General features: G+C 41.9%; 1 protein-coding gene across 1 annotated transcript in view; it reads right to left on the bottom strand.

Annotated features, from left to right (window-relative positions):
- Nucleotides 1–224: 224 nt before the first annotated feature.
- TM9SF3 (transmembrane 9 superfamily member 3) overlaps nt 225–26,053 on the bottom strand; it is a 63,985-nt gene continuing 38,156 nt past the window's right edge. Inside the window, exons 8-15 of the mRNA XM_074999840.1 lie at nt 23,050–23,144; nt 20,708–20,838; nt 15,559–15,698; nt 14,254–14,322; nt 13,981–14,127; nt 13,444–13,527; nt 13,230–13,306; nt 225–4,776 (exon numbers count right to left, since the gene is read on the bottom strand). Of these exons, the coding sequence (XP_074855941.1) occupies nt 4,709–4,776; nt 13,230–13,306; nt 13,444–13,527; nt 13,981–14,127; nt 14,254–14,322; nt 15,559–15,698; nt 20,708–20,838; nt 23,050–23,144 (811 nt within the window). The 3' untranslated portion in view covers nt 225–4,708. The remainder of the gene's footprint in view (nt 4,777–13,229; nt 13,307–13,443; nt 13,528–13,980; nt 14,128–14,253; nt 14,323–15,558; nt 15,699–20,707; nt 20,839–23,049; nt 23,145–26,053) is intronic.

The following is a 26,053-nucleotide window of genomic DNA, read 5'->3' as shown; positions in this document are numbered from 1 at the left end:
ATTCTTCCGTAAAATATAAGCAATATTCAACTTGTGTATTAGTCTGCTATTATAAAACACTTTCGTGTGATGTGTACTCTTGTAAAGGAGCCTTAGATAGGAGTTACATCTTGAATATTTCACATGAACTCGTGTATACTCCTATTAAATCTTCAGTCTACAATATAAAGAAAGCATCTGTGGAGCCAAAGTTAATTATTAAAACAATTAAGTTACAACACACAGAACATACCAAACATGTTTATAAGATGACAATACCAGCAAGGGAAGGGCTGAGATCTTCCATTCCTTCAGCAAGTAACAATTTCCTCCTTTCCTCTCTACAAATCTTTGATGAGAATGCAGAGGAAAAGCTTAGAAAATGAACCTTTATAAAGCCTAAGAATGAGTTCACCACCTGCAGTTTGTCTTCAAACAGAAGCTAAGTCAGCATATAAGACCATATAGAACCTGCCTTCCCCAAAACAAGTGGGCACACCCGGTTTCTTTTCGTCCACACAAATGTCGATTTTTCTCCATGTATTAGAACTCACTAAAGTCACTTTACAAGATACTGCAAAAGTTTCAATTGTTTAGACCAGTGGTTTTGAACCTTTTTTGCCCTTTACGGACTCCCAAAAAATTTGAAGGCAATGTGGACCTCTCAGAAACAATTATATATGATCTGCGGATCTCCAAGGCTTCATGGACCACAGGTTGAAAGCCACTCATCTGGAACATTCTGTTTTCTTTCGCTATGCTCCAACTTCAGTTTGCAACAGGAAAAAAAAAGTTTCAGGACCACGTCCAGCTAGCTATTAAAAAAACGGCAGTTTAATCACTCCTAGGTGAAAACCCATTTCCTGGATAACTCCCCCAAGGTGCAACAACGAAATGTTAGCGCTAGTCCTGGGACTTGAATACATCTCTCAGAGAAAATACTACCTAACTTTCTACAAGGTGGACCTCTCTAATCAGGAACTCTTGCCTGGCAAACTCTGTAATCTGGCATGATCCCGTTAAAATTTGTTCACAGCCACCCGTCCTGGCTCTCAGTGTTCTGTGCAGTTATTTAGCTGTAATTTACCCCAAAATGTCTTCAAAGAGCCCAATAAGCAGTGGAAGTGTTGGTAATGTGCTACACAATATTGATATCCCCTCGTCCCCCAGTCATCTGGCAAACTCTCATGTCCCGCACCAGTCAGGTCCAGAGGGTGTTGGACGAGAGAGGTTCAGCCTGTATTTGCATGTTTTTTCCTCAAAAGAAACCATTTCTATTTTAAAAAAAACACTAAGTGGGAAAGATGAAAAAAGCGAAGAGCTGTTCCTGAAGGGCAGAAATCCAATGGCACTGAACTTCATATTCTAAAGTTTGAGTCAATTCTAGCCATTTGTGCCTCACACCTTGCCCCAGGTTTGGGAAATCCGATTCACTCTGGTGCCTTTTCCGCTTCAGCTCAAGCAATTATTGTAACACGAGGGGCACCACTGAAGCAGGTTTAGCAAAAGCAATGGCAAAAAGAGGTCCAGCTATCAGATCCTTGCCTATTTTGTAAGTCCCACCTGTGCTAGCACTGCACCAGACACGATGCAGATAGGAATTTAAGAAACTACAGAGCATAGATCAAACATACTTGATTTACAAATTCTGCCCTCAGCTCCATGCTGAAGTTCTCACTGCCATTCAGTGAGTCTGCACACAGGTAATTGAACAGATCGTTACAGCTCAGAGAACCTGTTGCATCTACATTTGCCACAAAAACGAGCAGTCAGCCACAATTTCTCTAAGCTCTTATAATCACATTTTAACTTACACTGCTGTTCCTATGCAACTGGATGTCAGAAGTCCAATCAACAGGGCTACAAAATAAGCAAATTAAATCTCCAATGTAACATTCTCCTTTTTCCTGTACCAAGTACTACAGTTGCATACTATTCATACTCCTTTCTAAATTTAAAGCATTTGACTGAAATGGGCTATTGCTATACATCACCACTTAGTAAATTCAAAGTTATCTGCAACAAAATAGGGAGAGCCAACCTAACGAGTTCCTCATAGATGGCTTTAAAGCCAATTTCAGAAGTGACAAGTGGCCATGGCAGAGGAAGTATTAGGAGTAAAATCTTTAGTTCATCCGCAGCAGAAGAAAGGCTGTGGTGTCTCATTCGAGAGCTTCCGCATCCTACTACCTGAGAGAGTCCAAGATGCGTCCACAGTAATGTGAGCGAATAACAAGGTTTCTGCTCAAATGGCATCCATAATAAGGACAAGCAAGTCAAGATCACAAACAGTCACACTTCAAACTCCTTCAAAAGCAGAAAATAAATCAAAACAAAAACCCATTCCTGGCCAGCTGTATAAAAATGTCAATTATTTAAAATGTAGAGCACTTCTCAAGAGGAACATACCCACCAAAATGAACTCCTGATATGTGTTTCTTAGTATCTTTTCAATGTAACTTTAAAAGGTACATGATGCTGTCCAGATTTTCTGACAGTAATGCCACAGAAAAGAAATATGCAGCATACAACTCGGTAGCATTAAAAAAAATACACCCCCAAGACAACCAATTAAATACAATTTTAAAATGATTTTATGACATTTCTGACAGACTAATCATATCTCAGGCTATGTGCTTTTAAACTAGAACAATCTTATGTCAAACAGTAAAATATAGCTACAACCAACTATGCGCTTACTTTACAAAGTATGGCTAGAGATTATTATAGACCCCTCTCTCTTTCTGGATTTGTCTGCCTTCTTCCCTACACCATTGTGTTACATTCCAGCCACTTAAAGATCACATACGTTACATAAAATAGCGGTTACATGGGAGACACAATGTACACTGGATGTCATTGCGTAGACATTGCCTTGTAATAAATACTCCCTATAAATTTGGTTCTCCCCCTTCAAGTGTGGAATAGTATTTTATCCTTCAGCTATTGGCTTATTTTATGAACACACATTTCAGGGATAATTATTACAGAGACCATTACGTGAGGTACACTGTCCTTTTTTCTTTTCAACTCAACAAACTGCATTTTCTGGGGCAGATGCTGCATTCCAAAACACACAGTAACTACGAAAGCCATTCCTACATGGCAGGTGACAAACTCCCAAGCTGATCGACTTTCAGATCTCTCATGGAAACACATGAAGAATCCTTCCAGCCATGTACACTGCACATTTAACACGTTTGTCTTAGAAAATCATAACCTTTATTTGCCCACATACTGACTGGATTAACAGATTTACCCATAAACACCTCCATCAAGAAGGCTCTCTCTCAGCTGGCCATCTTTGGAAGTGTACTGAATAACCTGGATGTATGCAAGTTTTCTCGGACTTTGAAGCTTGGGTTTTCCAAATTTGTAAAGCACGAATACAGAAAGTGGCATTCAATAGCCCTGCCTTTGTGAAAAGACATTTTCAACTGCAAACTCATCTATTTTCACAAATCAGAACATTTTTGTCTGAAAAGTTTATTTTTGTTTTCTGAACACTCTAAAGCAACTGTGCTTTAGATGTTACACAAGTGTCCAGATAGGATTAAACAAAAATTAAAATGTTCTAAATTACAAATTTAACTCCTGTCAGAACTTTGGAAAGGAAACAGAACTGAAAGCATGACATACACACATTGTGAAGAAACCCCAACGTTTCATGCAATGGCAAGCAAGATGTAAAAAGCCACCCAAATTCACACATTTGTACATTGAATCATCAGAAAAAAGTACTCTGTAGTAAATCTGTACATCCAAATACATTTGGGATCTACATCTAAGTTACATTATTTAATGTTATATACACTCATTACCGCTTTATAATGTCTTAAGGAAAGCCTTCATTCAAACCCAAACAAAAGAAAGACTAACTTGGAAAAAAAGGAGAATCACTTTAGACATTCAGTTAAAACGTTGGTTTTGTTTTAATCTAGACCTCAAAACGTTTAATAAAAACAAACAGCATCCTCTTCATTCAACATTTTGCTTTCTAACTGTACAGTAAATTGCACTGTCTTCAGACTGTATCATCTTTGGATGGATTTAAGATGTAGCTGGATATTACTTTGAAGATAAATAATTGGAAAATTGGTCCAACTAGATAACGATAGCTGATATATTACATGCAGGTGGAGTTTAATATATCTTTAAAATTAATTTGTAGACAGATGGGTGTAAGTATAGTTGATACTGCAAATGAACCAAAAGCAGCACCCAGAGTCAAAATATAAAACATCCCTCTACCCTGACAGTGGCAGTGAAAACCAGAGAAGTAATCTTTCTGGAACAGCATTTTTAGATAATTTAGAAATGTGAAGTACCAGGAAGACTACTAATCAAGCAGTTTTAGCAGCCAAGTTTCCCTCTTTGTATTGAATGGAACAAATGCTTTAAATAAACTGTGTCCTCTTCACTGAAGAGAGCTAGCCTATTCATCTTTAATGAGCTAGGTTTTTGTTTTTGTTTTTTTTTGGGAAGATTAGCTGTGTACTGTAGTAATGCCTACTGCATATAATCCAAGCATTTGCTGTGAACAGTTGGAGAAAGCAGTCAGTAAGAACCTAGGATCAATGAAAATAGATGTTACTTTAAGCCATCCACAAAATGGAGACCCATACGAGGCCCAGTGTTAAAACCCAACTCTCTTCTTGCGCTTTTTGTTGTGCAAGTTCATTCCCCATTGAAAACAGTAACTGATCCATAGTTCAGTTTTCTTATTTCCTTAGTCAATTTTCACATTAGTGTAGATTTTACGAACAAAGGCACTTGTTCCCATGTAACCAATAGCTCCTGCAAAACAAGAAAAAAAATGCAATATCTAGTTTAGAGGCATCACCTAATAACCATTAAAATAAAAACAAATATACTATTGTCAGAGAGGGTCATTTGAACCATTCATCCTGAAAAAAAGACAATTACTTACCTAGAATATTTGTTTTCAAGTTGTACATAATTATCCAGGCTCACAGAGAATAACCAGCAAGAACTCCCAACACTCTAAAGATCTAAATCCATTACAGCATCACTCTAGGAGGTTTATGCTCCCTGATAGTACAGCTGTGCCTCCTACTGCTTCTAATAACCTGGTCTTTTTCTCCAACCAAAGGACAGAAAGCAAAACATTCCCACATCTCTCAGATGGGGAAGAAGGGGCACGCTTTATTAAAATCACACACTTTCTGAAAGTGAATGTTCTTCTTCTCACCATGAGATAGTAACAAACAGTAATACAGACTTAAGAGGAAATTGAAACCTGCAGTTTTCAAATTAGTAAGAGTCATGAGGAGAGTATATTTGGATGACAGCAGTAATAAAGGAGTAAGGCATTAGGCGGAGGGCGGAGACAATTTGGGAATGAATAATACACTGTAGCAGTAAACAGCCTCCTAAAAATACTGGACGCTGAGGATGCAAGAGAATAGGAACTCATCCCACAAGTTCTGCAATTCTGGCGGGTCAAACCTAGAATCGAGAACAGCTATGCGAGGTTGAGTAATCAGTAACAGAGAATGCTGCATGGCAGTACTGCACACCTCCCTAACCAAACAGATGGGAGGCTGACTGCTGAGGATCGGCTAACATGACAAAGGTACAAAGGAGACTGGGGTCAAGAGAATTGCAGTTGCTCAGCCACTCTCACCTATTCTGTGGTGCGAAAAGAAACTAGAAGCTAGGTGGCTAGACAATCAAAGGGCTGTAAACCACTGCAGATAAAAGACCTTCCAAACCAGGTTTAGAAAAGCGCTCTTATTAGAGTAAATTATGCAAGGAAAACTCATTCTGGTGGTCTTCTGAGACACCACAGACTAAAGCCCAGACTGAAGCATGTGACCATGAGCTCCAGATATTAACTTCCAGAGAAGATAAGGTGATTCCAGAGCCTGAACATCTTAAGAGACAGGCTGCAAAACTTTGCAGCATAGGGCACAAATAGGAAATTCCAGGCAGGTTAAGCATCATGATAATGCGTCCTCTAGCTGGCAGGCATGGGTTACCTCTACACTACGAGACAAATTCGAATTAAAATTGATTCTATAATGCCGGTTTTTCTACATTTGATTTTGCGTACTCTCACTTCACACAGGCTCCCAACAAACTCAAGCCATTACTTCCACACTGCAATCACCAAACATCGACTGTTGCAGCAGAGCATTGTGGGAACCTATCCCATGGCTCCCTCAGCCCCACATTCTGAGCCAGGGGCCAGATACAGCAGCGCTGTCAGTTTCCTGGGGCCAGCAGCTTGGGGGACCAGGGAAACTGACAGAGCAGCAGCCCTAGTCAATAGTCAGGCTCCCGCTAGTCTAGTAAACCCTCCATCTAATGGACTAATAGGGCTGTCCATTCTTCCCCATAGTCCGTTAAATGTGAGGGTTTACTCCCCCTCCTCGCAGGCTCCCCTAGCCCAGTCCCACCTCAGCTTCCCCCCCAAAAAACCAACCTCCAAAAAACAACCCACCAAGGAACACCCCAAAACAGCCCCCCCCCCAAAAAAAAAAAAACCCTGCCACTCACTGGCTCCAGGGGAAGAGCTGCTGGAGCCTGTGGGCTGGAGGTGCCTAGTCACAGGTGGCCAAGGGCACCTGCGGGGTGGGTTCCTGCCCACAGGCGTCTGACCCCCACATGCAGCTCGAGCCGCCCGGCTGTAGGGTGCCTGGCCGTGGGGTACCTGACCTCCTGCCACAGGAGTGCAGCAGCCTGGTCAGTTTCCCAGCTCCCACTAGTAGCAGGGAGCTGGGAGCCAGGTGCAGCACGCACAGCTTTGTGGGGTAGACAGGGGACACTTCTGGAGGCCAATAAATTCGATTTTAGGACTTGGCGCTTCCACATTGGCCTTTAAATCGACCTTCTGAATTCGAGTTTGATGCTGCACCCGTCGGGTAGTTGCGATTTTGTAATCTCGAGATCAGCGCTCCCTAAATCAAGCTAATGGTATTTCCAGTGAAGACAGGCAGCTGGTAATATCGAGCTAACTGCCTTAAATTCGAATTTATCTCATCGTGTAAACACAGCCATGGTGTCAGGACTAATGTCTTGGCCAAAGTAACAGGATTAAAGGAGGTCGATCAGTACAAAGAATCAGCCCACGAGCACTGACATGACAGTAATCCCTTGATTTACGCAGAGGTTACGTCCTGGGCAACCTCCGAATAAATCGAATTTCATGTAAATGGAGGCAGGTGGGGCTGGGGAGATCCTTGGAATTCCCCTGGCTGGGGGAGCAGACAGCTGTGGGAAGTGGGAGGTGGAGGGGTGGTCACGTGGCCACCAGAGGAGGAAGGGGGGATAGGCCACAGTTTCAATTTGCACTTAGCTTACGTTAATGCGAGTTCAGTACAAATCGAAATCACGCTTCTAAAGCATTTACTATACACGGGTAAGAGGAGACTTCACAACAAATTGGGAAGACTGAGTGTGGCCAGTCTAGTCTAGTTTCATGCTCTTCTCCAATACAGGTTGCACCTCCCTGGTCCAGCAATCTCGGGACCTGAGCAGCCCTGGATGAGGGATTTTGCCAGATCAAGGGAGGTCAATGCCCTTGGGGCTCCCCACCTACCCAGCTGCTGTGGCTTCCCAGCCCTGAGGTTACCTGGCTGGATCCCAGGTCCATTGCTCCCCAGGCGACTCCCCAGCCCCACAGTTTCCCAACCCTGCTGCTCCCAGTCCAGATCCCCAGTCTTCTGGGCCCCACTTCTCACCTCTGGCTTTCCAGCCACTGGGACTCACTGGCTTCTCCTCCTCCTCTTGCAGGGGCTCTTGCCCCAACCCCGTGCCCTGTCAGAGGCTCCAGCTCTGGCCAGGCTGCCAGTCACTGTTCTAGACAGAGCCCCAGCCCCACTCTGGTCCTGCAACATCCATGGTCATACCGAACCACAGATGTTGCTGGATGAGAAAATACTGGATTTAAGAGGTTGCAAGAGGTTGTCTGTGGTGCAATCGAACATCAGGGACACGCTCAGAATTCCCTGAGCACATCAAAACCTTGTCTTCAGACCTGCTGGCAATAGCTGGTTGATCACTAGGGGCTGAACTACCACTGAGAGATTTATAACGCTCTACCTGCACCAAAGCGGACAAGATTAATAGCCTGAATTGTCATTTAAGCCAAGCTACTTTGAAGTGGACCAACGTTTGTGCTTTGAGTCCTTCCGGAGCATAGAGATGCAGAGACACTACAGAAGCGTGTGGGCCAACAAACTACGAGAACAATCAAGTTAGATTCTGGCAGTCTCGAGAGACAGCCACACAAAGCAGCCATGGCCTAACCTGAATCTTGGGCAGCGGTCACATCCATGAACGACAACTTCTGGCTGCATCCAAAGTCTACCTTGATGCCCACAGGGGACTCCACAGACACTGCAGAAATAGCTGCACGTGAGAAACTAAGACCAATGTTGCTCATTAAGCTATTTAAATAGAAGTTGGCTTTGCAAGGCAAGGAGTAAGAGGTGGATAACAATTCAGCTAACCACTAGACAGCGTCAGCTGAAGTGGTGTACAAGGTCACAGTACAGAATGCCATTGTCAGCCAAAAGAGGAAGGAAGCAAGGTGAATGCCACCACGGGTGAGGCTATCTGCTACGAAACACAAGTCCTCAACCAGGTATCTGTGCTGGGGAGGGGGAGGGGGCTTGAGCTGGCTTCAGGGGACCACAGGGCCCTGTGTCTGAAGCATGCAGCTAAAATCAGGAGTAGAACTGCAAGGAGCCCTAAGGCACAGCCAGGCTGAAGCCAGGAACGCAGCCATGGGGCTGAAGACCTGAGGCCTGGCACTTCCCCCACACCTCCTGACTGAAACCAGGAACAGTGTCACAGAGAGCCCTGAACTCCCCACAGGGCTAAAGCCCCTAGCCCTGGTGCCCCAGCTCCAGAATCCACATTGGGAACAGAGTTGGGGGCTGAAACTGGGAGCAGAGTCTTGCGACTGAAACTGAGCCCTGGTCCTCCCAGGGTCTAAAGCTCTGAGTCCCAGCACTCCCAAAAGTGCAAAACCCTTGAAACCCCAGCCCGTCCATCCCGCAATAGCTCCAGTTTTCTGCAGAGCAAAAGCCCTGAGATGTCCCCACCCCTTCTCCTGCAGGGGGGCACAGGGCTGGGCGCCGTAGTTTTCAGAGCCTGTTTGAGGGGGCTTCCAAAGAAAAAAGGTTGAGAACCCCTGATTTAGAACACTAGAGAGACAGGAGTTCCTGACACTTACTGCTTGGAAGCCAGATGTGAATATAAGACTAAATTTGTAACTTTTGAGTAAGAACTGTACTTCCAGGTAGGATCCATCCAGACAGAAAAGTTGTGTTTTGGCTAAGGCAATTTGGCTAACGAGAAATCTGTGAGCAAACGCTTATTTAATGGAGTAATTGTCAACAGTCCACCCCATCAGAACTGCAAACTTTTATAAGTACTTCAAGTAAAAACCTCAAAAGGAGCCAAGCAGTCAGGGACACTTGAACCATAAAAGGAACAGTCACCTTACTGTTCTTAATGCCACAAAACATGTAAAGCAAATCACAGCTGCAATTTTGCACATACAGAAGTTCAGAAACTATGTAAGGGAGTAAACAATAACATGTATTTATCTGAATGTGCTATTGTCAAATGCATCACATGAGCAACTGAATTAAGCATGAACAATATGAAGTTAGCAAGCCACAAAGACATGAAGAATGGCAACCCAGATCAGATCTCCTCCCTATGCTATTTAACTAGACGGTAATTTTAAAGTTTTATCTGTCTCCTGCCTGAAGATCAAAGGTCTGGAAGTTCTAGGGACGCCCCTCAGACATTTTCAAAGCTCTCATTCTCTGTAGGAAGCAGTATTCTCCAGTGATCAAAGTACCCCACAGTGTGTGAAAATTTGAGTTAACACAGTTGGGAGATTTCCAGATCAGGATAGGCAGCCGGGATGCAGAAGGGCTCCAAAGCAGTCACGTTCATGTTGATTCCAACAGCATCCAGTTGCATGATGCTACAGAGCGCCATATGCACAAGCATCATCCTGCTATGGACTGTTTCATAACCAATCAGCAGAGAAAAGCATGAACAGTGCACAGTTTTCTAACACACTCCTAGCCCTGCTGGATATGAACTTAGTGCACAAAATGGATTATCTGATTCTGAAACTATCTGGATTAAAAATTTTAGGTTTTTTTTTTTTTTTTTTTTTAAAGTATTCTATCCCTTACTTTTTTCAGGGTAAAAAGAAAGCATTTCAAGATTTTCCCTTTTTAAAAAAAAAACACATTTTAATTACAAAAATTGATGGACGTGCTCAGTTTCTGGCATCAGACGTTTTAATGAGTACCAGGGTGAATGCTTAAAAAAGGATTAGAGCTGAAAGGTATATAAAAGCCTATTAAAGAAAAAATAGCTGAGATGCTGCCAGAACAGTGGGGAAACCTTGTAACGTGCCAAGGACTGCAAGAGGCAAGATGAGATTTCAGTCAGAAAAGCACTTAATTGAGAGCTGCACCCCATTTCTTTTTTCCTTGTAAAATGTCACAAAATTACCTCCTCATGTCTTCTCAGGACAAGAAAAAAAAATCCAAAAAGCACAAGTCGTGGATATTGAATCTATCAGTGCCTTGACTCAGCAAATCCTTATGGACATTGGTAACCTGTATTCCCACTAGAGGCAAAGTACTCCCACTAGAGGCAAAGGAATATTTGTATGCATAGAGAATTCGAAAATAAGACTCTAAATAGGATAACAAACTATATAGAGGCCTGCATGAATAAAGCCAGTCGTATGTGCAAAATGGGAAAGGATCAATTTGCACTTTCAAAAACATGTTAAGGAAAGAACCAAAAAAGCCAACAGGTGAATATATTTAAATGCACCAAGTGAATGTCCATCTGATATACTACATTCCTATCCAAAGGTCTGCTCAAACAGTTTCTAGCAGGCAGTGAAGCTCAAATGCAATTGCTTATATGTAAATATTTGTAACATTTGCTTCTTCAACCCCTTCCAGAAAATACAGGTCCTCTTTTGCATTCTCCCCTCTCCCAAGATAGCCCAGGCACTGATGGTCCCTAGAATGAGCAGCCTGTGCCATCCCAGATGGTGCTGAGACCATCCATGAGTCCTTCACCGGATACTTGAGCCTGCTGAAAGGATAAGTGTGGTGGGAACCATCTCTCCGGACGCAGAATGAACAGTCTTATTTGGCCACAGTCCCGTCCTGAGGTGGTAATGGCGAGAAAGAGCCCAGCCCAAAGGCAAGGTCAGCACAAGAGCCAAGGCTCAAGCTGCTCCTTTAGATGGTTGTACTGAAGGATCTTTCAGACAATACCTCTGTTAAAATAAGGTTCCGATGAAACCACGTTAGCACGTGACCAGTTTCGTTCTTATTGGAACTCATCAGATGTGCGTAAACTGCTGTCTACAGCGCGATTCAAACCTGGGACGCCTTCATCACAGTCAAGGATGATACCATACCTCCACAGGTTCACAGCATCAGTTGTGGGAAAGGAGTATATGTAGATCAATTGAATTGATCACTTTCCCCGGCTAATTGGGCCAACAACTGTGCTGTGAACCCACGGAGATATGGTATCATCCTTGACTATGACGAAGGCGGCTTGGGTTCGAATCACGCTATAGACAACAGTTTACGCACATCTGATGAGTTCCAATAAGAATGAAACCGGTCACGTGCTAACGTGGTTTCATCGGAACCTTATTCTAATAGTCAACCCTGATTGGGATGTGCTTACAGTTCACGCGCTTGTGAACGTGGCACAAGTGGCCAACACTTGTTGGCCCAACTATCCGGGAAAAGCGATCAATTCAATGAATCTAAATACCTCTGTGCCAGACACGCTGAAAAAGGATGGACCATGGACACCAATGTGCCTTTCTTCTGCTGACCTCATTTCTGAGTGTGAGGAACCGTTCTTGGTTTTAGGAATTTATCCAGTGCTAGGAACATGAAGCACAAGACTTCATGCAGAGTGAACCGCTGATATAAAAGAACTGAGACGAGTCTCTGAACTCCGGAGACTACATCAAAGGCTTACTGGCACCAAGGGATGTGGAGCGGTTGCTGTCTGGCTCTCTTGCTAGAAAGCCAGTCAAGCACCACTCACTTTACCACCTGTCACATGATTTGCCCTATTATACCAGTGCCCCAAGACTGCTTAGTCCTTTAACTCCAGTTCCTCAGAAGGGGAAGACTCCTCTGCCATGGATAGACTTAGTCCTCCTTCCTGTTCCTAAGAGCAATGGCTGGAGACGAAGGCCTAGGTCAAACCCACCTGGTAACTGTACTTCCTCATGGCGATAAGTAGTGGCCAGCTACCAGCACCGTGTCCTTGCTGCATCAGAATGATTAAATCCTGCCCGTTCCATGCCATAGGCTTGGGATTAAAGTGTTTTTACACTTTGGTATAGTGCAGACGAATGGCTAAACTAACTACCCAGCATGACTGCTCTTATGTTTTTAACCAAAAAACGTCTGAAAAGCGTAGGACCCACGAGAGCCAAGCGTCTACAAGCATTGCAACAGTCAAGAGGGAAGGAGTGGAGGAGGGGGGGAGAGGAGACAACCAACAAGTAGCCAGAAGCCATAGCCCTTTTATAATCTTTGCATTGCAGCATGAGGCTCATGCATTTCACTGCTGGGTACCCTGGGTAGACAATTCAATGACAATTCAAATTCTTTAGTCTTTGTTGCCTGTATCCTCAGCCTATGACTGAGGGAGCGTGACATCAATGACTAAAATGTGAAGTTTTTGTTCAGCTGACTAGTCCCGAACTCAGAGCTTCCATTTTCAAATTTCACAAATAACGAGAACCGAGTGCTCCAGGCCAGTGTGTAAATGGATGCCTGGCAATCAGCTCCCAGTCAGGGTGCAAAAAGAACAAGCTCATACTGGAAAGGTAAAGTACTCTAGTTAACATGACGTTCATTGTACAAAGCTCTGATGTGCTCGAACACCAACCTCTGATTAGTACCCACAGTACTAATTTGCTTTCAGCCTGACCTTCTTTGCTCTCTACACAGCCCATAAGAGACAGGTATTACCTTAGGGGGGTGGGTTCGGGGAGAACAGTTCATATAAACCTGGTTCTACTAGGCTGGTATAGAACGAAGCAAAGCAAGCATACAGCCAGAAAAGTGGAAGCTTGTTTTCAAGGAGAATATATTTCCTTTTATGAGACATACAGAAGTAAGTTTATTTTCAACGCATCCTGAAAACAGTGACAACTGTGAATTTATGATATACATATATAGTGAACTTACCACACATTATCCCCAAGGCTGTGCTAAATACCGCCATATACCCGAAGTAAAATGATGTTTGAAACAAGCCATACATTCTGAAATGAAAGGACAGCCATTAATGCCATGTGTCATTTTTCTGTAGTTTCTCAATAATTTATTTTTAATTCTTTGGCATTTAATAAATCAAACAATTGACCTGATCTATCAAGTACAAGATACAGCCACCACTTACTTTGTTTTGAAAAAGTAGTAGTAAAAGGAATACATGTAAACATAGATTGCAGTTGATGCAGCAGAAAGAAAGCTTGTCCATTGCCTGAAAAACACACATGTCTGTCACAACACTAGATAAAGACCAAACAAATAAATTCCCCCAGAAAACATAAGGTACAGGAGAATCACGTGGTAGAATAAAAGAATCTAAAAATAGATTCATGTGAAAAGCAGACTTCTAGGAAAATATTTGTCAGCAACATAAAAAACTTATTAGCTTCTGTTTTGTGTGTTTATACTGTACAGTTTTAAGCTGTAACCAACACACTCCTGTTACAAATAAACTTACCTCACCTATTTTTTCTCTCTTATCCTGAGACCAACACTGCTACACCACTGCAAACAATTCAAACCCTAATGTGAGACACTGCATGATACAGGGTGAGTTTAGAAAAATCCATTCGTGTTTAGAGAAGCTTTCCTTCAGTAGGGGAAATCTCTTGCAAATCCGTATTATTCTAGCAATGTGCTATTTGCAAACAAAAATGGTACTTACCACCTGTAATCCTCTGCATTTAGCAGGAAGTACGTACATACAATGGTCACACAGACTGTCACAATGCAGAGGATAACCAGCACCAACATCATGAAGCCATAAACATAGTAGATCTTGTAAGCCCAGAATGAAGTGAAAATAAAATACCTATGTGAAATTGAATGAAACAGGCAGTTTTACTGAATAGTAAATATACTCTTTTAGTAGTTCAACTCATCAGGCATAATTGATTTACTACAAATAGTTGAGTTAATTCCAAGCAAAACCCCTCACATTTCAATGAAAATGGATCCAAAAGGAAGGATTCCACCAAGGCAAACAATGACAGCTGGTTCCATGAACCTACAAAATAACAGACACAGCAATCAATGTCACTCTTGCATAAATGTTTAGTTTTTGTATTTCAGTATAAAAGATATCTAAGACAAACAGCAGAACGCTTCACATAACCCCAGAAAGCCATGTTAAATGCACCCATTCTGACAAACTCTCTGCCTCAGTATGTCTGGATCCACTGTATTTACAAAGCAAATCTTAGATTTTTTTAAAAATATGAGATATCACTGTACAGAAGCCCATTTACTTACAAAGAAATGGGTAGATAAGCTCACATTTTTTGGAATTTTAGTGTGTGATACTGATAATGTGATTTGAGCGTATGGCTAAAATTAATACTCAGCATCTGTAGATGTTACCAGAAGCAGTCTCTTCATATTACCTGCACTGATGCTGAATCTAGCGAGAGAAGTTTTTCAGTGACTTAATTTATAGCTTCTTTTATTATTTACAGAGAGGCTTTTTTAAGCTGATGGCCCCACAATTTTACCTTTGTTAAACGTATCTTTTTTCTCATCTTGACCCATAAAAATTCCATCAGTTTTCCAAGATATGGGCTGCAGTATAAATCAGAGCCCAGCTTTTAAATGGAGAAGCATGCTATTAACTCAAGACACTGCATTTTCTGGAGACTGTTGGTTTCAGTAAGACACCTCCTTTCAATTTTATTTCCACTGATGTTAATGGAGGTTTGGTGCAGATGGGAGTTTGGGATGGGGGACTATGGTACAGGAGGAGGTGTGGAGTCTGGGAATGAGTTTGGGTGAGGGAGGGAGGTGTGACCTGGGGCAGGGCATGGGGCTGCAGGGTCCAGGTGGGGGCACGGGTGCAGGAAGAGATTCTGACATGGAAGAGGGATGCAGGGGCTGGGAGGGGGTTATGAGTGCAGGTTGAGGTACAGAGGTTTGGGTTGTGACCTGGAACATGGGTGCAGGACGTGAGGAGTAGAGCGTTGGGGTGTTAGAGAACTAGCCCCATTACTCTGAAAATATATTTATTGTTCAAGCCAACTAGTCACACTCTACTGGCCAAACAGCCACATGTGGCTAGTGCGTTGGGCACGACAGCTTTAAAGAGATACTTCAATACAGAAATCTAAATCAGCTTGCTGAGAAGCTTTTACTGCACACAAATCTTGAATGAAATTTAAAGGCTACTCCAGAATTTTAAATGATCCTCATACCATAAAAATAATTTTAAACACTTAAATTGGAACAAATACACAACATATAAGCTCTTTACCATTTTTTCTCTGGTATCGGGCGAGGCACAGCATTGACACGACAAGGGAAGTTGGGCTGCCCCGACAGATTTCGGCCAAGAATTGTGCCCACAAGGTTTAATGGAAGAATAACAAAGAAACAGATACAGCATACTGCCACCTGTAAATTCAGCAAACAGTGCTATGAGATCACTGAAAAGGAAACTGGGAGGTATATAAAAGTAACAAGGCCCAATATTGTATGTTGTGCCAATGCTGAATCATACTCCTAATCTGTGCCCTTTTCATATTTAAAAAAAATAAAATTCAGTACTCAGCTGGCTGCTTGCCACCTACTCCCATAGCTGGGGCTGCCGAGGTGCCAGTACTCAGTACCAGCAGAAAAAAAAGCAGTGCTCTTAGTTATAAAATATTAGCCAGCGATCCAAACTACTTTGACTGTTGAGATGCCTCGTGTGTTTATTCCATGACAAATCTAGCAGAGTTGCTAAAAGAAAAAGGCACTCCAGTAAAATTTATCTGTCTGAAAATATTAATCAGCTTCTGTGATGTCTGTAAAGAGTTGAATACATTTATAGCACCCTCTTCACTCTGAGCATTCTAAGCAAGTTAGACTGTATATTAAAGAACTAAAGTCGGCATCCTTTATTCTGCTTCACTGCATAAGAATTCCGAGTCAGAAAGCTTCTCTGATTAAGAAAAGTTAAGTACACCAACTGTGATTGATATCACTTAGCTGATTACTAGCAACGTGTGAAAAAGCTGAATATAAAATCTGCTTGCAACATTCTTGATCTGTTAAGGTCTTCCAAAAACCCCAAAACTACAATGCTGAAGCCATAGCACATTGTTCAAATTACCACTTTGGGCCTCATATTCTGAGCTATGCATACAAATGGTCAAACAGGGAACTGACGATCTGCATGTGCAGTTACCAACTAACAGTAAATACAGTACAAATCAGGCGCACAATTGCAGACACGCAGTGAAGAAAAATCACATTTTATTCTGCCATATTCCAGCAGACTGTGCCTACAAAGGCTTTGGAGTAAACCAGCTCCAATTCGATATACAGCATGCAACTGGTTTTTCTGCTTGTGATTGGAAAGGAACTTTGTAATCAAAAAAGGAAATTTAAATACTCTAGAACACAAAACTATGAAACTAAATGGCTCATTGACACTGTTGAGCACTTCAGAGTAAAACTAGAATGGCAGCACAGTAATCGTGGCTCTCCAAGGTGTCGGTGTGGATCTCGTGGTACATGCATGAGATCAAACTTGTTTACTTCACAGTGTCCATTAAGGCACCTGTGCCTTGTGTTTGGGCATAAAGGGAAGAGTAACCAGAACCACCCCTCTGCTCTCTTATAATTCAAAGACCATGGCAGCCCAAAGATGGAGCGTCATGGGGTCCACATTCATAAAATCTCAAAGAACCATCACCCTGGGCTAAGCGGGTCTTTGTGCCAATGCGGACCCCGCTGCAGCTGACTGGCAAGTGGCTTCCCCTCAGAAATTGTGAGTGAGGGGTTTGACTAATTCAACAGAAGAACTCCTCTCCCCAGCTTTGCATCTGACCTAGCAGGTGCGTCAAGGCATAGAGCATGACAAAGGTCAGCAGGTAACGCCACCTTCAAGATGTGACACGAGCACATGTCTGAAGAGGATGCCTAGCCCTGGAGTGAGTCCTGCTGCTCAGTTGGGGATGCAAAAGTGCAGTGACAGGAGCCCAATCTCTGTGCTGAGGCTGTCCGGGTCAATGCACGTAGAACAGATTTGGAAGGTTTTCTCTTTCCTGTCACTGTTTGGCATTGAGGTTTGTGTCCACTCAGGTGAGCAATTGTTGAAGACGATCCTTCCTGTTCTGGCCTCCTCCACGTCTGATGATTCAAACAGATGCAATTTCGGCCTCGTGTCCCTTGACTGCCGGTCCCTGAAAAGGATTTCCATCCCATGAACAACAGGAAGGCAATCCTTCCCCAATCACACAAGGCACTGACTGATGGCCTTCCCCCAACTCGGGGGGCAGATAGGCAGGAAGGATTTAAATCCAGAGGATTTGGAGTCTGCCACAGCAGTCAGCACAGGGAACCTGCCCCTTCTCCATAGAGAGTCTCCCTCTCGTCTGGTTTTAAATGAGCATCCTCCAAATTGCAGAAAAGAATGAATGTGGGGATACGTATAGATTGCGTCCCCAAAAGTCTGGAACCAGATGTGTTTTTAAGATTAACAGCAGCAGTGGGTCAGACACTTACTGGGTTCTGCCTCCCCGGCATGAGCAGGAAGAGTCAACTGATGAGTAGATGAAGCTGCTCTGTCCTTTACGCCTTTGCATGAGAGCAAAAGGCAGCACTCGGAGCATGTGCAGCCATAACAGACCCTGCTAGCCCAGGGAAAAAAAAAAATCTGGCCTTTTGCACGTGTTCCCTGAAGAAAACGTGTAGTAACACATGCTTGAACGGCAGCTACTTTGCTTAGCTATCACAAACAGGAGGTGATTTTGCAGTTACACAGCAATATGCTTCTGAATTATCGGACATCAGAATTAGACCCTAAAAATTAAATTGAAGCAAAGTATATTTTATTACAGTCAAGTGGGGATCTATGTCAGACCACGCTCAGAATTACTAGCCATTACAATCCTGCCATAAATCTATTCACCAGCCCTCGCTCATCAATACGAAGTAAAGAAAAACCTGTGGAGATGACAACTGTTTCCCACAACAGAAACAGCTCAAATTAGTATTTCAAGAAGTATTTCCTGACCAAAATGCAAGATATTCTGGAAGAAACAGGATGAACTCATTAAACACATAATAGAAAACAAATTTATTAACATGATTATTTTATGAGAAATGTGAAATAGATAAAGAAGAGGACAAGGCAGAGCCAATGTTTTTCTATGAAAATAAAACAAATGTGGGTCTATGATGTGACCGTTTGGTGCATGAGAGCATAGGAAGATTACAAGACAAGTAAGTGTCTTACAGAAGTAAGAACTCCAGGACTCCCCTCGAAGTACAACAAAACAAATTTGGAAGATTTTAAAATAAAATCCTTGGCTCTGAAAAGGCAGAAAACACAACAACAGCCTCCGTATCTACTGCTAACAAATATGAAGTTAGACAGCTAGGCTATCAGTTTCCACACAGATTTAGAGGACAGCAGGAAGCAGATCTTTATCCCTCTCCTTACATACTGTTGGTTTAATAGAAGTTCTTTCCCAATAAAGCCCAATTCCATTAGCTGATTAAAATTCATTAGATCACTGATTTATTCTGTCGAAGCTTCTAATCCATAACTTATGCCCAATAAAAAAACGTCCGCTAAGCAAAGGGAGGTTTATCACCTCACAGTAATTACAACTTGAACGTAAGTTCATAAAACCTAGAGGATATTAATATCACACTGCATAAAAAACCCTACCCAACCTTCACATGACCTGAGAAGACCTCACTCAATTGCTTTTAAACAGACATTTCCCTGATCTTAAAATGAAAATGAGTTGAATAGCACTAGACTAAACCTTCAATGAAGGTGGAATTCCCTTCCATCAGCATTCCTGCACTCCCAATCAGAATATAAATGAGAAACGTGACATTGAGGGTGGCTTACTCAGCAGCACGAAACAGCTTCTTTGTATATGCCAAAAGATCAATGTCGTAAACCTTTGACAGCACACCACAGAAAACCAATACAATATTCCACTTTAGCATAAGCTAATTAGCACAGACATCACAAAAATTAAAAATCTAAATCTTGTGCCTTAAAAAGACATTCAACTTGAAAATGATTCAATAGATGAACAACTCGAAGCACATTTAACTATATATTACATTGATGATGTTACATCTTATGAACAGTACGTTAGAATAGGAACTTTAACACTTTTAACCTAAAATTTTGGATACTGTTCTTCCTATTGTCAATATTTTAAATAGGCTACTTGATGTACTCTCTTTCAATGGATAATTCCTGAAAACCTGCTGACTGGGAAACTGAACAGCTTCTTTTAAACACAGCCTTCAATTTGTTACCCACATTCTTCACTTTGACACTAAGTTTTGAAGAAACCTGCACAGTGATTTTCATGATAGCTGTAATGACAGTATTTACAATCGAAATTTGTGGTGTGATCTTGTAAATTTTATTTTACTGTAGATTTAACGTGAAGTCATCCAGGGGCAGCTCAAATCTTTCTACAGAGATCCCTCAACAGTTCTTATGAATGGTCACAGAAAGGTAGCCATGTTAGTCTGTATCTTCTCAAAACGAAAAAGTAGTCCTGTAGCACTTTAAAGACTAACAAAATAATTTATTAGGTGATGAGCTTTCATGGGACAGACCCAGTTCTTCAGATCTGAAAACTTCTGATAAATGAAAACAGATGGAGAATTTAAAAAGAACTAAAAACTGATGAATCAGGTAGATGGGACAGAAGGAGGGGAAGTGGCCTCTTGGTTTTAGAATGCAGACTTAAGTTTTGAATGCTATGACCTACTAGACTGAAATGCTCACTGACAGGTTTATGTATATTCAGATTCCTAAGGTCTGCTTTGTGTCCATTTGTTCTTCAGCAAAGTGATTGTTCAGTTTGTCCAACATACATAGTAGAGGGGGGCATGGCTGGCACATGGTGGCATGTATCACATTGTTGGAAGTACACGAATATGAGCCCCTGACTGTGTAACTGACACGGTTAGGTCCAGTGATGGTGTCTCCAGTGTAAATATGTGGACAGAGCTGACAACAGGGTTTGTTGGAAGGAAAAGTTCCAGGATCAGTATTTCTGTGGTGTGGTGTGGTGTGTGGTTGCTCGTGAGATTTTCCTGAGGTTAGGTGGTTGTCTGTTGGAAAGGACAGATCTGTCACGCAATCTTCAGCACATTATCGACCCTCCACAACCTATACTGGAACATAATGCTACAGGTGGTCCTACTGGAATTTGTTAAAACCTTCAACTACAAACAGAAAATCCCTTTTAGCAATTAGCTTGTGCAGCAAACCCATTTCTTTAGTTTGAATTGACAGATCTTTGGCCTCTCAGTACCTGAACTTTATTTTCCCCCTTTGAGGGGATGGGACACAAAGACTACTGGCTTTCCCAGTTTCGAAGCTAAATTTCTCTAGGTCTGCTATGCAGTTTCAATGCCCATTAGCTACTCACCATTGTTCCAAACGGAATAGCCCGTGATGCATGATAATAGATGGCAATGAAGTTAATGAAGAAGGCAGTGCCACACACCATGGCTGGAATCAGGAAAGCCCCAATAAACATCTGCTTTATCCATCGTCTTCCTGTCAGAAGAAAAATTCGTATTTGTATTTCATAAAACACGACGCACTTTGACTCAAGATAACTTACATCCTGGCAAACTGGTGGCAAAATGTAATTAGCCTTTTTTCTCCCAAAGTGAACAACACGCATACCAGCAAATAGAAAAAAAATGTGTAAAGGTAAACTTTTAAACTGTACATCACTTGTAATCAAGTCTTTTAATTTCATAAACAATAACTGTTCAATATACGAATATGGAGATGGCAGAGTAGCAGCCTGCCACAGGAAATGCTAACAAGTATTTGTAAAGAAAAACGTATGTTAAATAAACCATGTTTACAAACACTATTGATGGGTGTTTACACTTAATACTGCTTCCTTCCATCAACAGGCATCAGTTATGTTGTAAAACGTCTAAGCGACCAGTTAAATGTAGGGCAGGTTTATAACAGCAATAAACCAGCAACCTTTCAACAAAGACAAACACCAAACCACAACAAATGTTTAGCTTCACTATTCAAACACATTGCTCAGCATTATTGCCTTCCCGTTCCTCATTGTCCTGTCATTCTCCTGTCTGTATAGCTCATAAGACTTAAGTTCTTCAACAACATACTGGGAAATATTTTCAGGAGTGCCTCAGTGCTTTAAAAGTCGCATCTTCAGAAGTGCTCAAGTGACTTCAGGGCTCCTGTAAATGCTATGTATTGTCTTCTACCTCTGTAACAAGACTGCTGTTAAATGATACCAGGTTTAATAAGTTCAGTGACAAAATTAATTCATTATAATAGGCGTCTCCAACAAAAGAGTAAGTCAAGTCAAGAGATCAAGGTCTTCTACAATCCAGACAAATGTTAAAAGATTGCTGCAATGCCTGAATATTTAAAAAACATCTTGCAGGTTTCTGTTTTACGGTCTTTCCCAAGTCCTCTCTGTGACTGCCTTACTCCATTCTTCATTGCTTGAATTTCCTGCAGTTGATATTTGTATACAAACTTGAGCTAATTTTATTTCAGCTCTCACTCTGTGGATGCATCCGTACAACTTACTGAGTAAAATGCAAGGAAAACAACATATGGTTTTGAGAATTATATATGGGCATACCAAGTATTTTAGGGCTTGACTACGCTTTTTATAACCAATTTAGTCAGATCTGTAGAAAGATCGTCTAAATTAATGCAACCCTCTAGGATAGGCCTTCACACAGATATAGCTTGCGTTGGATATACAGGTGTAAAACTTATCTAATTAAATCTGGTTTTCTAGAGAGGTCATGAAGTTGGGAGAAAAACTGCATGTAGACAAGGCCTCAGACATTTGTTTCCAAGCTCTCAGCAAGGAGACTGTCCTTATAGAAACCTAAGCATTGACCCACGTCTCTTAATAAAATTATACAAGCTTTTGTTTTAAAAATTCACCCAAACCAATTTTGCAATGTTTAAAAGAATAAAAATAAGTATGTTAACTATTCTCTTGTTGCAGCACAGAAGGGGGAGGCTGGCAGAACGAAAGGGGCACAGCAGATCGTATCTCGGAAGCATTGATAGAGCTATAAGGAGAGGTTGCAGATAACCTGTTAAACTTTACCAAAAAAAGTGCTGTTACACTTTTGATGCCTACCAATAATCACTATTGATCTGATGAAGTACAAACTGATTACAAAATGAATAAACGGAACAAAGTTTACTGACATTCCCTGAAGATTATTCTTCATACCAGGAAGAAAGGCACAGACACAGTAAATAAGACTGTGTACCTCTACAGCCCCTTCCAGTCACTCTTTGTGAACAATGAGACCCAAGGTCCTTATGGAGAAGTTATCAGGGATTGCTCCATCAGCCACTAAAGGCCACATCGGGATAGAACACTCAAGCTGTTGAGCAGCAAAGAGGAACAAGAGTATAGCCTATCCAGTTTAATACCCATTGTGGTACCAACAGGCAGAACATAATTACCCAAGATTAAATCTGGAAAGACTACCTTATATTGCTCAGTGACTTAAATAAACACTACCAAGACTTTTAGCAAGCTTTCTATAGGACATCCAACCAACAATAAATAGGGAATAAAGCATTATTTAAATTCAAGATCTCTTCTTTGGATTAGAAACTACAAATTTCATGCCACTTCATGAACACGACCTATAAAAGACCATGCACACATGTGCTGATGTATACTCGTAAACAGAATAAACTTTCTGCATAAAATAGAATGAAAAATGCTGAAGTTACCTCCTTGTCTAGCATAAAGGCTTCCTCCAAAATATCCGTTCACTGGGGATGTTGCAGCATAGACAAATATAGCTGTGCTAAGCATTGATCCTCGCCTAAAATAAAAAGAATATTTTGCAAAGCCAACAGAAATGCAAAAACCCAATTTATATTACAGCATAACATCCACAGAAAAACAGTTAACAGAACAAATAACAATTGCTGTTTTTATCCAGTGCAAAAGCAAATGTTGATCAGTGAAACGTGTTTGAAGTTCACTACCTATAGCAAAAATAACCTTTTAATTCAAACCTGTTTACCACCCTCATCTGACTAGGCCAGCAGTTCCCAAGCTTTTTCAGATGGAGACTCATTTTGACAATTCAGGAAAACTTGCTGACCCTAAGCAATTCAAAAATGGGGGTGAGGGGAAAGCAGTGTCCTAAACAGCTAAGTTTGTGACTGATGAAAGGACACAAAATTGCACCCCCTCATGTTTATACATTCATAGTAGTTATTTCATAGAAAAAGGGGAAATGAATTGATAATAATAAAACACTTTGTCTATTATAGTTTATTATTATTTGTTATAGTTGATCTGAGTTGTGGTGGTGGAAAGACCCTCCTCCCCACCGCTCCCCCAGCTTAAACCCCACACTCAGAGGCTGGAGGGGCTGCGGGGAGTCACACACAGGGGCTCGAGGGGTCATAATCAGAGGCTGGATGGAGATACAAAAAAAAAAAAAATCCGACAAATCAGCTACACAGAACAGAAGTGGGATGCAAAAGTTGGAAGCGAGGAGGGGGAATGAAAGTTACTTACTGTAAGAGTCTTAATTCGCTTGCCTGGGATGGCTACGAATATCAAAGCTGGAGAAGCTGTCTTTGTAATGGGTAATTGCTTCTCTATTGATAGACATAGCTGCTGGATGTGGCAGCGTTAAGGAGATGCAAATGGCTTCTTTTTGAGCCACGTGCAGCTCCAAGCTGCTGGCGACCTTAACAAACCTGACTGCCACGCCTGTTTGGGTCCCGACCTGTAGGTTGGGAATCCCTGGACTAGGCTAAAGCAACTAAAATTGAAAATTTTTCCCCCACTAGAAATAAAACCAGAAAGTATCACCTTCTGCCACAGCATTTTGATGTTTTTGTAAGTAAGCTCAATGTTATGTGAGCTACGTAACACACGCATTTAATTATCGTAGCAACACAGCTACAATATCACTTGAAACATTTCTAGCTTCAATGTTTGGTAGGGACACGTACATTAATATATAGCAAATCTGCAGCTAAAGGAGAAGTTAATTATCTTGTGCAGTAAAACTGGACAGCTTTGACATGTGTCCCTATCTCCAGATATATGCATAGTCTTGACCAGAGATTTTCAAAAGCAATGTCTGCGGGTCCAGAGCTGTATCCTTGAGATCCTTGTGCTCCACTACCAAGCTATGCAGGAATGTTGCCCTATGAGTCAGAGTAGTTCAGTGAATTCTGACGGAGAGGGGAAAGAGGGCAGGCAGTAGAGCACCCATAAGGACACACGTCTGGAAGAACGCCCGTTTCTGGGCAAAGAAAAGTAACCTCTCCTTCTCCAAGGAGTTCCCCTATGAGAGCTGTATATCGGGAAATACCCGAGCACCAGCCCCAATCAGAGGAAGCAGCAGATTCAGTCTGCACCACAGAAAAGAGATAGCTAGTGTCACATCAGCTCTGGAAAGCAGGTATGAGAGCTCTGTGCATAAGACCAAGCGGCTGTCCTGCAGATGTCTGAGACAAGTATGTTTTTCAGTATGGCTGCAGAGGAAGATTGAGCCCTGATGAAACAACCAATCACCCTCACAGAGTGGTGAACCGCCCCCTCAGCCTGCATAACAGGTTATGGTGCATATTGCAACCCAGTGGGATGGAAATCTAATGTCCTTGTTTCATTCTGCAATCAAGATGAAAAGCCAAGTGCAGCTCAAAGGAGCGTAGTCCCACTGAGGTAAATGCCACCAGTTCTTTTTATATCCAGCATATGGTGGCTTGTTTGTTCCCCTTAGAAAGTGTGGCTAGGGATATAATCAAGAGATTCACCTCTTGGTGATAATGTGGAAGCCTGACAAAACTTGTGGCAGGAAGCATGGGCATGGATGTAACATCTTATCGCAACAAAACACCATACGAACATATTGTATGGTGGATCATCCAAAAGGATTAAAAGCTCTTCTACCCTACTCGCTATGGTGATTGTTGTAAGAAAGGTCTTGAGAGACGAATGGATGGAATATTTTCCCACAGGTTCAACTGGAGGTCTCCTCAGCACACAGAGGGCTAAGCTAAGGTCCCACAGTGGAATAGCCTCCTTGACAAGAGGGAAGCAATTGAACAAGCCTTTGATAAATCTCACAGAGGCTGAAGACTGAAAACTCCTTGAAGGCAGCTGAGAAGCTGTGGTGGAAGCTAAGTGAACCTTAACGGAGTGAAGCAATAAGCCCGTATTTTAAATTAAAATACCCAAAAATATATGATAGAAAGGACTCAAGAGCAGAGGCAGCTCAGAGGATGCTTTGGGCCAGATACATTTGCATCTCTGCAGATACATTTTCCTTGCCAGGCGTTTCTGCTGTTATTCAGTACTGCACTGTTTGCACCATTGGAAAGTAGTTTTAATTCTACACCGGAAAACTATCTGGGGAGCCCACATCTTGAAGTGAATCAGTGAGAAAGTAGTTAATAGATCTCAATTCTTAGGTGAAGACATTTCACTGTCATGGGAAGATGGAGAATCAGTTACGGAGACATGCAAACCATGTCTGGGAGCAACACCTGTCTCAGCTACAACTGCTATGAGGGTAGCTAATCATTTCTCCTGTTCCATATTTGTTTAGGACCCTGAAGAGGAAAGGAAGTGTACAGCAATATATAAAGCCAAGAAACCATCCACAGAATTGCAGTCTTCTCCCTAAACAGAACGGCTGCCCATGATCTCTCTCTGGATGACCCCAAGTAGACTGCTATCTCTGAACGCTTTGTGGCCGAGATT

The sequence above is a fragment of the Carettochelys insculpta genome, chromosome 7 (genome assembly GCF_033958435.1).
Source record: "Carettochelys insculpta isolate YL-2023 chromosome 7, ASM3395843v1, whole genome shotgun sequence".
Lineage (NCBI taxonomy): Eukaryota > Metazoa > Chordata > Testudines > Carettochelyidae > Carettochelys > Carettochelys insculpta.
Note: the sequence above shows the minus strand (reverse complement) of the source record. Positions and strands in the feature narration are given on the sequence as shown.